This window comes from Lissotriton helveticus, chromosome 1_1, assembly GCF_964261635.1.
Source record: "Lissotriton helveticus chromosome 1_1, aLisHel1.1, whole genome shotgun sequence".
NCBI lineage: Eukaryota > Metazoa > Chordata > Amphibia > Caudata > Salamandridae > Lissotriton > Lissotriton helveticus.
The window spans coordinates 1,408,117,069-1,408,131,881 of NC_136057.1; the positions used below are offsets into that span (position 1 = coordinate 1,408,117,069).

At 50.2% G+C, this 14,813-nt stretch overlaps 1 protein-coding gene across 2 annotated transcripts in view; it reads left to right on the plus strand.

Moving 5' to 3' along the window:
* FARSA (phenylalanyl-tRNA synthetase subunit alpha) overlaps positions 1 to 6,835 on the plus strand; it is a 111,772-nt gene extending 104,937 nt beyond the window's left edge. For both annotated transcript variants that reach the window (XM_078684775.1, XM_078684782.1), the window contains exons 12-13: positions 5,418 to 5,532; positions 6,590 to 6,835. In XM_078684775.1, the coding sequence (XP_078540901.1) occupies positions 5,418 to 5,532; positions 6,590 to 6,695 (221 nt within the window). In that variant the 3' untranslated portion in view covers positions 6,696 to 6,835. The remainder of the gene's footprint in view (positions 1 to 5,417; positions 5,533 to 6,589) is intronic.
* Positions 6,836 to 14,813: the final 7,978 nt, after the last annotated feature.

Below are 14,813 nucleotides of genomic sequence, written 5' to 3' on the forward strand. Positions count from 1 at the left end.
GGATTGGATTGGAGCACCTGGTTTTGGATTGGAGAGGGGCAGATTGTTTTGGATTGGAGTGGGCCGATTGTTTTGGATTGGAGTGGGCCGATTGTTTTGGATTGGAGTGGGGCAGATTGGCGTGGGGGAGATTGGAGTTTCGGAGATTGGAGTGGGCAGACTGTTTTGGGTTGGATTAGGCCAGATTGTTTTGGAGTGTGTCAGATTGTTTTGGATTGGAGTGGGCCGATTGTTTTGGATTGGAGTGGGCCGATTGTTTTGGATTGGAGTGGGCCGATTGTTTTGGATTGGAGTGGGCCGATTGTTTTGGATTGGAGTGGGCCGATTGTTTTGGATTGGAGTGGGCCGATTGTTTTGGATTGGAGTGGCGCGGATTGGATTGGAGCACCTGGTTTTGGATTGGAGCACCTGGTTTTGGATTGGAGAGGGGCAGATTGTTTTGGATTGGAGTGGGCCGATTGTTTTGGATTGGAGTGGGCCGATTGTTTTGGATTGGAGTGGGCCGATTGTTTTGGATTGGAGTGGGCCGATTGTTTTGGATTGGAGTGGGCCGATTGTTTTGGATTGGAGTGGGCCGATTGTTTTGGATTGGAGTGGGCCGATTGTTTTGGATTGGAGTGGGCCGATTGTTTTGGATTGGAGTGGGCCGATTGTTTTGGATTGGAGTGGGCCGATTGTTTTGGATTGGAGTGGGCCGATTGTTTTGGATTGGAGTGGGCCGATTGTTTTGGATTGGAGTGGGGCTGATTGTTTTGGATTGGAGTGGGGCAGATTGGCGTGGGGGAGATTGGAGTTTCGGAGATTGGAGTGGGCAGACTGTTTTGGGTTGGATTAGGCCAGATTGTTTTGGAGTGTGTCAGATTGTTTTGGATTGGAGTGGGCCAGATTGGCATGCGGAGATTGGAGTGGGGCAGATTGTTTTGGATTGAAGTGGGGCAGATTGTTTTGGATTGAAGTGGGGCAGATTGTTTTGGATTGAAGTGGGGCAGATTGTTTTGGATTGAAGTGGGGCAGATTGTTTTGGATTGAAGTGGGGCAGATTGTTTTGGATTGAAGTGGGGCAGATTGTTTTGGATTGAAGTGGGGCAGATTGTTTTGGATTGAAGTGGGGCAGATTGTTTTGGATTGAAGTGGGGCAGATTGGTGTGTGGGGCGGGAGGATTGGAGTGTGGTGGAGTGGGGTGGTTTGGATTGGTCTAGGGTGGATTGGATTAAGTGGGGTGGATAGGTGTGGGGTGATGTGGGATGGATTGGCGTGGATTAGAGTGGGACCGATTGTAGGTGTACTAAACTATTATGTGTTAAAGCATTTTTCAGAAAAAACACATAATAAAGAAACATTGTCAATTTGCAATAATATTTGATAACTGCGTACACAAGCAAAAACATAAGAAAACTTTAGTGAAAAGTAAGAAAAGAAGACTTGGCAAAATAAAACAAGCATTTACAATGCAACGGTCTCGGCATTGCAAAAGTTAGAGCTATTAGCATTGTACATGAACGCGAGTTTAAGGTCTTGACATTGTAAATGACAAGGTCTTTTATTTATGTTTTAAAAACCAAAACATAAATAAAAGTCATTGTCATTTACAATGCAATAGCTCAAAGTCGCGTAATGTGTATGGCTAACTACAATAGCCTCCTGACGAGTGCCCTTTCACTTAATTTTTTACATAGGAAAGCCCTGGCACTTTTTTTTTTTACAAATTAAGCACGGGTGGTGTCCGTGTCTGTGCATGGGAGTGGTAGTGTCCGTGTGTGCATGGCAGTGGTGGTGTCCGTGTGTGCATGGCAGTGGTGGTGTCCGTGTGTGTATGGCAGTGGTGGTGTCCGTGTGTGCATGGCAATGGTGGTGTCCGTGTGTGCACTCCAGTGGTGGTGTCCGTGTGTGCATGGCAGTGGTGGTGTCCGTGTGCGTACGGCAGTGGTGGTGTCTGTGTGTGCATGGCAGTGGTGGTATCCGTGTGTGTATGCCAGTGGTGGTATCCGTGTGTATGGCAGTGATGGTGTCCGTGTGTGCATGGCAGTGGTGGTGTCCGTGTGTGCATGGGAGTGGTGGTATCTGTGTGTGCATGGCAGTGGTGGTGTCCGTGTGTGCATGGCAGTGGTGTGGTGTCCGTGTGTGTATGGCAGTGGTGGTGTCTGTGTGTGCATGGCAGTGGTGGTGTCCGTGTGTGTATGGCAATGGTGGTGTCCGTGTGTGTATGGCAGTGGTGGTGTCTGTGTGTGCATGGCAGTGGTGGTGTCTGTGTGTGCGCATGGCAGTGGTGGTGTCCGTGTGTGTATGGCAGTGATGGTGTCCGTGTGTGCATGGGAGTGGTGGTGTCCGTGTGTGCATGGGAGTGGTGGTGTCCGTGTGTGCATGGGAGTGGTGGTGTCCGTGTGTGCATGGGAGTGGTGGTGTCCGTGTGTGCATGGGAGTGGTGGTGTCTGTGTGTGCATGGCAGTGGTGCTTACGCTGAAGCATTAGTGTACATGTTCACCTCCAGTTATCACTTTCTTGTATATGTTACTAGATTGAAATGAACCGTGAAGTTGGTCATAATATTGTTTTAAATTTGAGAGGAAGAATCATTGATAAATTCATCAGCTGTGCGCTCAGGTTTCAAGTGATCAGTGACACTTGTGGTGCAGTTACATAATAACAGACTCAACACCTTCTTCTTCAGTGCTGGTAACTTTAGGGCCGCCTTAGAGGCTTTGAGATTTTAACTAAAGGTGCCTGATCTTGTGGGAGTTCCCTGTTTCAGTGTTTCTGCGATAACGACTTTGTTGGTTCATGCTTTTTAATCATTGTACTATTATTGCAAAGGATTTTTTTCTTTTAACAAGCAGCGTGCTTTGCTGCTGTCACATGTATTGGGGCATGTTTCAACGGGCACCGTATGCAGCTGCCACTTATTTGTGTAAGGAGAAAGTATTCTGAAATATTCTCAGTGCCTGCCTGTTTATCACCGCCGCGCGCCTCTCTGCAGACTTCCCCTGCATTCCAGAGAGGCGCGCGACGCGATCCGGTCAGCCCTGGAATGCCGTGGAGACAAGACCTGGCCGCGCGCACAACGTTATCCTATGGAAAATTGCTGCGCGCGGCCAGGTCTTGTCTCCCTTCGGCGTCTCAGACTGCTGAGTCGCCGACAATAGTTCTCGGCGAGAACGCGCTTTCAGCGCGTTATAGCCGAGCCCTAAAAAACGTAACTATAGAAAATAAATCTTTGCAACTTTGTTTGTCCTGCTGGGCACGTTTTTACCAGTCTCACTTCTTCTGTTTGCTGGACACTAAAAGTTAAACAGAATAAAATAGTACCTCAATCCCATCGGGAGCAGCGAACGTGCACTGATTAAGTTGAATCAATCAGTGCCTGGTCCCTGCTCCACAGAGAGGAACGGAAGTGATGTTAGATCTGCCGTGACCAATTATGAGGCTGTAAAGAGTGCCACGCAAATCAACATGTGGTAAGCAACGGGCAGGTTCCAAGCCCTTTTATGCATCCAATAGTGTCTCGCAAGCAAGACAAATGCGGTCAGAGTAGCGCTAAAAGATTTTCAACAATCACGTGCGCACAGAGCTGGTTTGCCCTCCGCCATCTGAGAGCAATTAGCAGGGCGCGTGGGGACACCCCAGCTGTGGTGTGGCTGACCAGAGGAACTTCAGGACAAAGAGGTGTAGCTGGTAACCACAACCCGGCCTGGGCCAGCAGCCAAGCGTGAGGCAGCAGACACCCAGCCCTCCGACAAGCGCTCGCCATAGCGCTGTTTATATTTGCATTGCGCTTTCACTTTTGAAAGCGAAAGAGCGATGCAAAAATAAACACGCGGCACCCTGTCTCCTTTTGCGAGGCCCATCAGGACTGGATCTCAGAGGCTGGTTTACATAAAACGCCTCCGAGATAAGAAATTGCTTCACGACCGCTGTGAAGCAGGACACCCAGTCCGGATGGGTCGTCCCAAAAGGAGAAAGGGCGGTAACACAGAAGCCTCATTTTCAATGGGAAGGCACAGTTAACCATAAATGGTGACGCTACCCAATGAAAATGAAGTGCGGGGCTTCAAGCCCCCTTCTGAGCTATACTCGCCCACAATATGTCTTGCAGACGATAGCAGCGCATGCGCGCTGCAACACAGGTCTGCGAGACCTAAACAAAGAAGGCAGGGTGGGGGATAGTCATTATGGGATTAGAGAGGAGCAGAGACTGTAAATTTCTGAATAGGTGAGTGTTCAGCTTCCTTCTGAAGTAGGAGAATTTAGGAATCGCTCTGCCACATAACCCAAAAATAAGGAAGAAACATTTGATTTTTTTCTCGGGCAGTCTGCGTTGAGGCTGGGTCTATTTTCCTGCAGCTGTCCAATGTCAATCAGGGACGACTTTTTTTTTTGTTCAACTAAGACCGCCGACCTGTGAACCCATCTCCGAAATTCTTAAAATCTAACTTCTACCGTCTTTCAATCGCAAACATAGTGTTTATTGAGAGTATATTTTGTGAATATATCATACTCCATTTTAGTTTCTGAATTTGGTATTCAGAATCGGAGCAGGTCTTCGTTTAGGTTTACAAAGCTATTTCTTTACTCTTGTTTTATGTTGCATGTTATTTCTTTTGTGTAGTTACTGTACACAATTTTCTCTAAATAGTTGGTTTTCCTCCAACTGTACATCCTGAGGTCTCCCTTCTCTGGGGTTTTACGTCCCTTTTCTGATTTGAAGCCTTAGCCTTTCAGATTCCTGAAGTAATGTTGTAGTCAGAATTCATGTTCCAGAAGTGATGTCATAGTCTGATGTCCAGTCCCTTCAGTTAATGATGCGAGAGTCTGAATCACAGTTCCAGGATTAATGCTACCGACTGACGCCTAGGGCCTGGAATGTTGTCAATGCCTGACGTCTGATTCTAGGCGTGAGTTCACCTTATTAAAATGATGTCATGCCTGATATTACAGTCATGGTGTGGTGGTATACTTTGGGTTAGAGATAATAAGAGATTGATGCCACAAAAATGGAACCTGGGACCCGAATGTTACTAGTCTGAAATATCTGGTTCCTGGAGTAATGTCACTGTCTTGAGGCATCTTCAAGGTGGGATGTGACAATCTGAGGTCATGGTTCTGAAGAGAAGCCATAGTTTGTTACCTCCTGTTGGAATGACTGTACAGAGTGAATTGCATTTCAGGTGTGCAGAAACCAGACTGACCTCACTCTGAGAATCTACCATCGGTTCCACGCCCCATCCCTGTGCAATGTAGACATTGATCCTTGCAAGTCTTTGGAAAGTAGAACATGCTGTAATACAGAAGACTCTTACATTTAAGCTGTGCGTCAACCCACACTAGCCATTTAAGGTTTTTTTCTGTTTATTTACTGCGAATGGAAATATTCTCATTCTCCAGATATTCTGACCTGTTGTGTTTCCTCTCTCCCTGGCAGGACTTCGCAAGTGGGTGGAGGTTGGCAATTCGGGTGTCTTCCGGCCAGAGATGCTGCTGCCCATGGGGCTACCAGAGGGGGTGTCTGTGATCGCATGGGGTTTGTCCCTAGAAAGGTAAGTTGGAATGATGCTCCTTCCTGCTAATAGCCTCATTTTCACACCACTCTCCGCTAAAGGCTTACCAGGACGATGCCCAGTCTCCCGTATGGAAGAAACCGCCTTTTCCACACGTCTTTCTTTACCAAGCATGCCTTTACCATTGTTTCCTTTGGGATCCGGATTTTTGCCCTGGCAGGTTGGTTTCTTGTGTTGTGAAACATGATCTTCCCAAAAAAAAAAAAAAATATATATATATAAATATTACAATACAATTCATACAGGGAGGTAGTTTTAGGATCTACTTAAATATTACATTTAGGGGTGGTTGGTGATAAAGGTAGATTGGGAGTAAATTAAAATATTAAATTAAAAGAATATAAATGTATTACTTACCTTAGATATACTTACCATGCGTGGTAAAAACATGCATTGTAATGTCAATTTGCCAACATGCCATCGCCATTGGAAGACTGGCAGGCTTGAGAAAGGTTCTAAGGAATCATTCTTGACCACGTCTGCCGACCTCCTAGGGGCACCAACCTGTGGGCAAATAAAATACATGGAGAGGCCGATCTGCTGTCCCCCCTTTAGGGGGCTGACTAGTTCAGACCTTTATAGGGGATGTTGAAGTGCTCAGTAGTTTTCAAAACCCTTTGCAGGCTTCATGCCATAAAGGGTTTTAATGCTATTTTGGTGGCAGATCTCTCATAAGAACAAGGATTGTAGAGGTGGCTCCTTGTGGGTTTAATTGATGATGGGGAGTCCCAGTACTGAAACAAGCGTATGCTTCAGACTAGGAATGAAAGAAACCTCATTAAAAGAGTGTCTGCATTGAAAGCGTGGGAAGATCAAGGTGCTGTTGCGTATACAGTGTTGGTTCTAGAACACGACTGGAAACGAATGCTAGTAGCCTTGGTTATGGTGCATTTGTGGAGCAATGCCCAAGTGCTGGGATGCTACAGGCCATCCGGGAGCAGCAGCCTCCATAACATCATATGTCTCTGCTCACTTGTAGGAAGAGGTTTCTCCTTTGGTAGTCTTCTGCCTGTCTGACTGATCTCTATTCTTACAGGCCGACCATGATCAAATATGGCATCAACAACATCCGGGAGCTGGTGGGTCACAAGGTCAACCTGCAGATGGTCTACGACAGCCCCATATGTCGCCTGGACACCTAGCTCCCACAAGCATCAAGGTCACCCGGTGTACCCCATCCTGCACGCAGCGAAATCCCATGAGCTAAAGACATTATTTATTGAGCCGAAACAATCTATCTTTCGGAGATGGCTTTCCTATTCTTAATAAATTTTTGCTATCATTTCCTGTGAATTTCTCTTGTCCATTTGCTACTCGCTGATTCTCAGACCTGATATATTCTACGAATACTTGAGGGTGCCCTCCCATGCATAAACTTAGCCCTCTTTTTTTTTTTTTGTTTGGTAGTTGCTTTGTAACTTGTGTCACGGTTTTTCATCCCACATTTTCCAGTACTGTATCCCGGTCATTGGGTCTGCCACCTTGATAGCGACCAAAAACCATATGTGGAATCTGTGTTCGTAAGTCACAGGGTTGGTCCATGGGAGGTGTTCTTTCAGGATTCAATATAAATTGCCTCATTCAGCCTCCTCCCAGCAGACCTGGGTGAATCTAGCTTCATCGGCCTGTCAGAGGGGCAAAGCGACAGTGAGTGGTGCAAAGGGTAAGGGTTATCCCAGGCGCAAGAGAAGCACAGCTCTCCAGAATTATGTGCATTACCTCAACTGCTGTATGCTCTGTGTGTGCAGTTTTTAGCTGTTTGATCCTTCTGTAGTGCATAGTTGATGTTTGGGGGTGGAGTAGGAATCCCATTACCCGTGCAGGTGTATACTTGTAGCGGGGCATATACTGTGTGTGTTACCTGCACTGCACTACTCTGTGCACTCAGCCCCTCGCTGTCAGTCCATTTCAGTTATTTGTGCCCTTTGACACACTTTTACATTAGCTCTTTAAAGCACAGACCTACAAGCCCCCCCCCCACCCCTCGGCAGCCTTAGGAAGGCTTGTATGTTCGGCATCCATTCTGTAATGCTTGTCTACACTTGCACAGGGGCCATAGTCTGAACATGCAGCAGTACTGCTTGCTGCTTGTGTGGCAGTTCGTGTCACCAAGCCACAAGCCGACCAAACCACCGTCAAACTCTGGCTACTGTCCCACCGAAAATGTTAACTAGTAAGTGTGTTTTATTCTTTGGCGCAAGATAAACCATTGAACTGCGACCAAATGTTTAACAACTGGAAAATATGACCGTATATTATTCAGCATTAAATGTAATCATCTTTACACCTTCAAGTGTACTTGGAAAATAATGTCCTTCGTTTTCAGAACGATGTGAGTTACAAGAGATCTTTGTTGACTTTCCTTTGCTTTAATTCCGCAGTTTCCAATCTAAAAGCATCCTGTCAGCTACATAAAAGATCCTTGAGATCTTAAGTACTTCTTTCTAGCAAGTGTTATGTTTTAAAGGTAGATCACCTCGTGTCCTGTGCAGTCCTGGAGTGGAAGATGATGAAGTGATCGTATTTTCTGGCTCGTGATGTTAGTTAGCCACACCCACTACAGAGTATGGCTTGCAGGAGAGCAAGACTGGAACCGCCTTACTCGCCTAGAGTTGCTCCTGGACTACTGTTTTTTATTAGGTCGAGGACTGCGTCGCACTGCGTAGCAGTGTGGGCAGAGCTCCGAGATTTAATGTTTCTTAGTAGGGGGCTTGAACCCGCCCCTCTTCTCCATTGGCTGGCTTCCTAAACGGAGGCCAGCCATTGGAGGAGAGAGGCGTCACTCCCTTTAAGCCCCGTCTTTTCGCGATTCGGGGGCGTGTTTTTTAGGTTCTTTCTATCTGTGACGTCTTCAGTCACTCAAACCTAAAAAACACGCCCCCCCAGTCTGAAAAGGACGGGGCTTCCCTGGCTGCCGCTGCTGCTGGGCTCTGTGTGTGCCCGCCTTCCGCCGGCTCCTCCTCCCCCTTCCCCGGTCGAAGTAATTTGCGAGGACAATATGTGTACCCCTCCAAGACTTCGCACCCCCCTCCTGCAATCGCCCTCTGCCGCTATTTATGCTGCGCTAAGCACTAGGGCTGCCATGCCCCATCCAGCATGGCGCCGCCTGCCTCCAGTCACTCTTTTCCGAAAACATTTGTCCCCAACCAATGCGAGGCCCACCCGGGGGCAGACCACCATTGCGCCTTTCGCGATGCCCGACCGCTCTTACCCCAGGGCCCCGGTCTTTGCCTGTGTGCGCCACGAGATCCCCCCAGCATTCCTCCACTCTATTGAACCCTGCAAACCGGGACACACTCTAACTCACAGGCGACCCCCCTGCCCTCCTCCCCCTTTTACCACCCCGTGCTCCACCCACGCACCCGCAACCCTCCACCAATTCGAAAGCCGCCCCCTCCTTTCCATGCCTCCCCTGTACCCCCTCCCTTGAGCCTCCTCCCCTGCCATGCAACCCTCCCCCCCGCCTTCCATATTTGCCCCCCCCCAACTCCCCCGCTTGTGGCGCCACTAAACAGTCCGTCAGGTGGCACCCATCAATCAATCAATCAATCAATCAGGGGTTTGTTAAAGCGCGACTACTCACCCGTAAGGGTCTCAAGGCGCTAGGGGTGGGGAGGTGCAGGTTCCATTCCATCAAGGAGGGGGTCTGTCGAAGAGCCAGGTTTTGAGGTTTCTTGCGAAGATGGGGAGCGATGTTGTCTGTCTGAGGTGGAGCGGAAGGGCGTTCCATGCTTTGGCAGCGAGGAAGGAGAAGGAGCGGCCTCCCGATCTGGTCTTTCTGGTGCGGGGGACCACGGCGTAGGAGAGCTGGGCTGATCGTAGGGTCCTTTGGGGTGCGTGGAATTTGAGTCGGCTGTTCAGGTATGCTGGTCCGGTGCTGTGGAGGGCCTTGTGTGCATGGGTGAGCATCTTAAAGGTGATTCTCGCCTCGACGGGGAGCCAGTGGAGTTTTGGCAGGTTGAGGACCAGTCTTGCGGCGGCTTTCTGGATGTTCTGTAGCTTGCGGATGAGGTTTTTGTTTATTCCGGCGTAGAGTGCGTTGCCGTAGTCGAGTCTGCTGGTGACCAGGGCGTGAGTGACTGTCTTTCGGTGTTCGAGGGGGATCCATTTGAAGGTCTTACGAAGGAGGCGGAGGGTGTGGAAGCAGGAAGATGAGACAGAGTTAATCTGGCGGTCCATTTTGAGCTCTGAGTCCAGGATGATTCCCAGGTTGCGTGCGTGGTCTGTGGGGGTTGGCGGGTTTCCGAGGGCGGTGGGCCACCAGGTGTCGCTCCAGGCGTCGGGGTTTGGGCCCATGATGAGTACTTCTGTTTTGTTGGTGTTTAGTTGTAGGCAGCTGTTTTTCATCCATTTGGCGACGGCTTCCATGCCTTCTCAATACTCAATACTCCTACTCCCAATGGGATCCCTAATGCTTTGCCCCGCGCCTTTACGCCTCCCCCCCCCATGCGTCAACCCACAACTAATCACTTCGCCCAATATCCCCCGCTGACCTCGCCCAGAACAAACATTATTCGCCCGCTCCAATGGCGGCAGTTCCCAACACGGGCCCCCCCCCCTCCTCCTGCAACCAACCCCCAAATTAGTGAGACCAGCATCCGTCGGGGAACGCGCTGACCTATCGACAGATAGTGAAACCGCTGAATACTAAAGAATTGTGACTGGCCTCTGAACACAATCTCAGCACCTCCTGAATCGCTCACATATTATCTCCTCACACTAGTGCCAAGTTGTTTTTTGGTGATGTGTTAATGGTGTGTGGCCGCATGGGGTGAGAGGGAGATAGACCAGAAGGGGGCTGGTCATACCACGCTTGCAGCAGTGGAGCACCGTATTTACATTACACATTCCGGCACGGGGACATTAAGTAATTTGCCCAGAATCGTAGGATGTGGACAGGACCCCGAGGCTTGAACCCTTGTTTCCAGCACCAAAGTCGGCAGTCTAGCCGAAGGACCACATCAATATGACCTACTTGACTTTTAGCATGACTTTAATGCAGACCCTTTATTACACTCCCTCTGAAAATTGGGGCCAGGTCGCTCCTAGCAAATCTGGCCCTACTTAAATGAATTAACCGCTCCAGTTATTTTAAAATCTAATAAGGTGGTGGCGGAGGGGAGTTGGCGTCAAGACTTTCGGCCACTTTATTTTAAACACTTGAATCAGCAGTGTGCCGCCCAAATCACCGTCTTCCGCCCTCACTCTTTGCCATGCCCGAAACGCACAGCCCACCCCAACGCCCCCTATTCGGTCCCCCCGAGAGGCCGTAGGGCCCACGTCCTACAACGCACCGCCCCTTGTTCCCCTGGCCTCAGTCGGACAAAAGGCCAAGAGCACATAGGATCTGCCCCTGCGCAATTATCGCCTCCGACCTGTTGCACCACGACCACACAGCCACATCCAGCCTTTTACACACCGGAATCACACCTTGTATAAGGAACCCATCCAACCCTTCTAACAAAGGCATAAGTCCATGCTTTTGTGCACCCTCATGCCTGTCAATCCGTGCCACGGGCACGCTCATCAACTTCCCACCACGTGCCCACCCTGCACCAAGTTCGCGCCCCTTGCGGTGCACAGAGGCCCCAACCACACTTTACGCATGAAGCCCCTTTCACACTTCGTCGTGAGGGGTCTGGACCTTTCTCCCCGGGCGCCTCCTTCCTCTATGCTACTGCGGCCTTGTTATGTTATGTTAAGTGGGATTTGTAAAGCGCACTGACACCGTGGGTTTCCTGGCGCTGTAAGACAGAGGTGGGGTCGGGGAGGCGGAGTTTAGCTGGGTGGGGGTAAGAGGAAGGTTTTGAGCAGTTTTCTGAAATGAAGGAGGGAGCAGCTGGATTTGATGGTCCCGGGAAAAGGGTTCCAAAGTTTTGGGTCGAGGAGGGCAAAACAACGGCCGCCGAATTTGTTGGTTATGGTGACAGCGAGCAGATTGAGGTGAGCTGAACGAAGATTACGCGTTGGACGATGTGGGTTAATGAGTGACGTCAGGAAGGCGGGGCTGGTACAGTGGAGGGATTTGAACGTGAGGCAGCCCAGTTTGAAGGCCGCCCTTTGTTCTATAGGTAGCCAGTGCAGTTTATATAGCAGGGGTTTGGCCGACTGCCATTTGGGAGTTTTATGGATGAGACGGGCTGCTTGGTTCTGTACGACCTGGAGGCGATGCAGTAGTGATTTTGGGAGACCGTAGTACAGGGAATTGGAGAAGTCCAGGCGAGATAGTACCAGGGAGATGATCACCTGGAGCAGAGCAGCTGGTGGTAGTAGATGACTGACTTTACGGATTTTACGGAGCTGAAACGTGCATGAGGAGACCACGGCGCCCACTTGAGATCTAAGGGAGAGTTCGGCGTCGATGGTCACACCAAGACTTTTTACTGATTTCACAGGGACCGGGGGGGGGGCCTAATTTGTTAGGCCAGAACTGCGGACCCCAGTAGGAGGGGCTGGAGCCAGGGAGAAGAAGCTCCGTTTTCCCAGGATTTAATTTTAATTGGTTATAGTTCATCCACTCCTGGATGTGTAGCATGGCGGAATGGAAATTGTCCACAGCGTCCGAGGAGTTGAGTGGGAAGATGATCTGCAGATCGTCAGCGTAGTTGTACACTGTGATGTCCCAGTTCTGAAGCGAGTGAATCAGGGGCCTAAGATAGAGATTGAATAATACGGGTGACAGGGAGGAACCCTGAGGGACTTCACAGGTCGTGGGGGTTTTGGGCGCTCTGTAGGGACCCAAGCGAACAGCTTGTGTTCTGCCGGTCAGAAAGGACTGGGTCCATTTGAGGGCAGGTCCCTGGATGCCAGCCCGCTCGACACGGTGAAGGAGGATGTTGTGGTCAACCGTGTCGAACGCGGCCGACAGATCCAGGAGTACAAGGGCCTGGGGGATCCCAATATCAAAGTTCCTCCTCAGCGTATCCAGGACTGCTAGGATAACGGTCTCGGTGGAATGGGCTGGCCTAAAGCCGGCCTGGTTAGGCTCCAGGTGGCAGGAGGTCTCGATGAAGTTGGACATACACCGGGTGACGTGGGCCTCCATTAGCTTGGAAAAGTATGGCAAGAGCGATATGGGACGGTAGTTAGAGAGTTCCGCCGGGTCCGCACTAGGTTTCTTCAGGAGAGGCACTAAAATGGCCTCTTTGAAGGTGCTGGGGACAATACTGGTGCTGAGGGAGCCATTCAGCAGGGGTAGGATGCAGTCTGGTAGTTTAAGACAGACGTTCCGTAGGACCGAAGGAGGGCAGCAGTCATTCGGAGAGCCTGATTTTACCCGGGTCGCAAGTTCAGCTAGTGAGTTGGGGTTGAGGGTGGGGAAGTGGGTGAAGGTCGAAGAGTTGTTCGAAGGGGTGTCTGAGGGAGAGGGGGAATGGAGTCCTTGATTTTATTGATTTTCTCGATTAAAAAAAAAAAAAGATTGAGAGCATCGCAGGTCTCTTGGGTGGGGGTCTGATTCGGGAGAGTTCTGTCGTCTGAGGTGAGTTCATTCATAATTTTGAAGACCTCCTTTGATTTATTGTCCGCGGACGAGATTCTATTAGAAAAATGTTCCGATTTGGCTGAGGAAATTGCATTTTTGTATTCTCTGCGAGATGTAGTGTATTGTAGTCTGTCTGGCTCGGAGTAGTTGCGTCTCCACGTCCGTTCCAGCTGGCGCACCTTCAATTTGTGTTTCTTAAGGTCGTCCGAGAACCATCTGTGGGAGTTGTGGTGTCTGGTGCGGGGGAACTTGGTAAGGGGGGCAAATTGGTCGCTGGCCGACTTTAGCCAGGTGCTGATATCACTTTCCATCGTGTCGCTATTGGTTGGCGGATTAATAGCTGGCCGGGTGTCGGCTAAGGCCGTAAGGAAGCCTTGGGAGTCGTGGGAATTCCATTTGCGTGAGAGGCCGCCAGCCATGAGGGGGGCGGAAGTCCTGCCAGTGACAGTGAAGGTGGTGTCGACTAGGTGGTGGTCTGACCAGACGCAGGGGGAGACAGAAGGCTGGGAGAGTGCTAAGTTTTGGGTTCAAATCTGGTCCAGGATGTGGCCCTTGATGTGGGTGGGCGAGGAAATTTGTTGGATCAGGTTAAGGCTATTGAGGGCTTCAAAGAGTTCTGTGGCGTGGGGCCCGGCATTGACGTCATTGAACCAGTAATTAAGATCACCGAAGAGAGCTAATCTGGAGTGCAATGTCAATAGGTCGGATAGCTGTTCGATCAAGGTGGTAGAAAAGGATGGCATAAGGTGTGGGGGCCGGTATAAGAGAAGGAGTGTTAAGGCTCCAGCATCAGTTTTCAAACTGATGATTAGATTATCTACTTCCGGGAGGATAAGGGAAGATGTGGAGATGAAGTTAAGATGTTTTGATATGAGGGCTGCCACCCCACCCCCTGGGCGATTTACAGTACGGTCGGCATGGAGGATGTAGTAGTCTGGGGGGGAGGGCCGCCAGAATGTCAGGGAGAGAATCTGTAGTCAGCCAGGTTTCTGTGAGCAGAAGTACGTCTGGTTTCTCGTTAGACAGGAGGATATAGATATCGGCTTGGTGTTTTACCAGGGAACGGGTGTTCAAATACAACACCCAGATGGAAGTGTTACTCCTGACCAGTTTAGCGGGTGGTATGCTCCGACTGGGGGGGGTGTAAGTCTGAGCGCGCAAGGCCAGCTGTAGTGATTCGTCTGATGGTGGCAGGAGAGGGTGGAGGGTAAGGGAGTTGCAGTTCTCTGAGGGAGTTGGCCGAGTATGAGATGGGATAACCGGCATGACTGGCCCCTGGGCCCGGCCTGGCACGCACTCCCACGCCTGACTTTGGCTGCTGGAAGCGCTGCAAGGACGGGGGTCTCCTTGACTGTATTTGCCTTTGCATGACATCCCGCGCTTGTGCCCCTGTTGCCCCCCGGCCTCCGTCGGACGAAAGGCCAAGAGCACGCATACTGGACCTGCACCCTGTACAATGCTCGCCTCTAACATGTTGCACAACGAAGAACACCCCATCCAGAACTTTTATTCACAGGTGTCGGAACATTGTTCAACGAGTCCATCCAAACTTTTAACAAAGGACTCGGCGCACGCTGTTGTGAACATTGTTGCCTGCCAAGTCCGTGCCAAGGGCACACCGAACACCTCACACCACATGCCCACCCTGCACCAAGTTCGCACCCATCGCGGTGCACGGAGGCCACAACCATACTTTATGCGTGAGGCCTACATGCACACTTTGTATTACGGAGTCTGGCACTTTCTCCCAGGGCGCCGCCTCCCTCTCTGCTGCTGC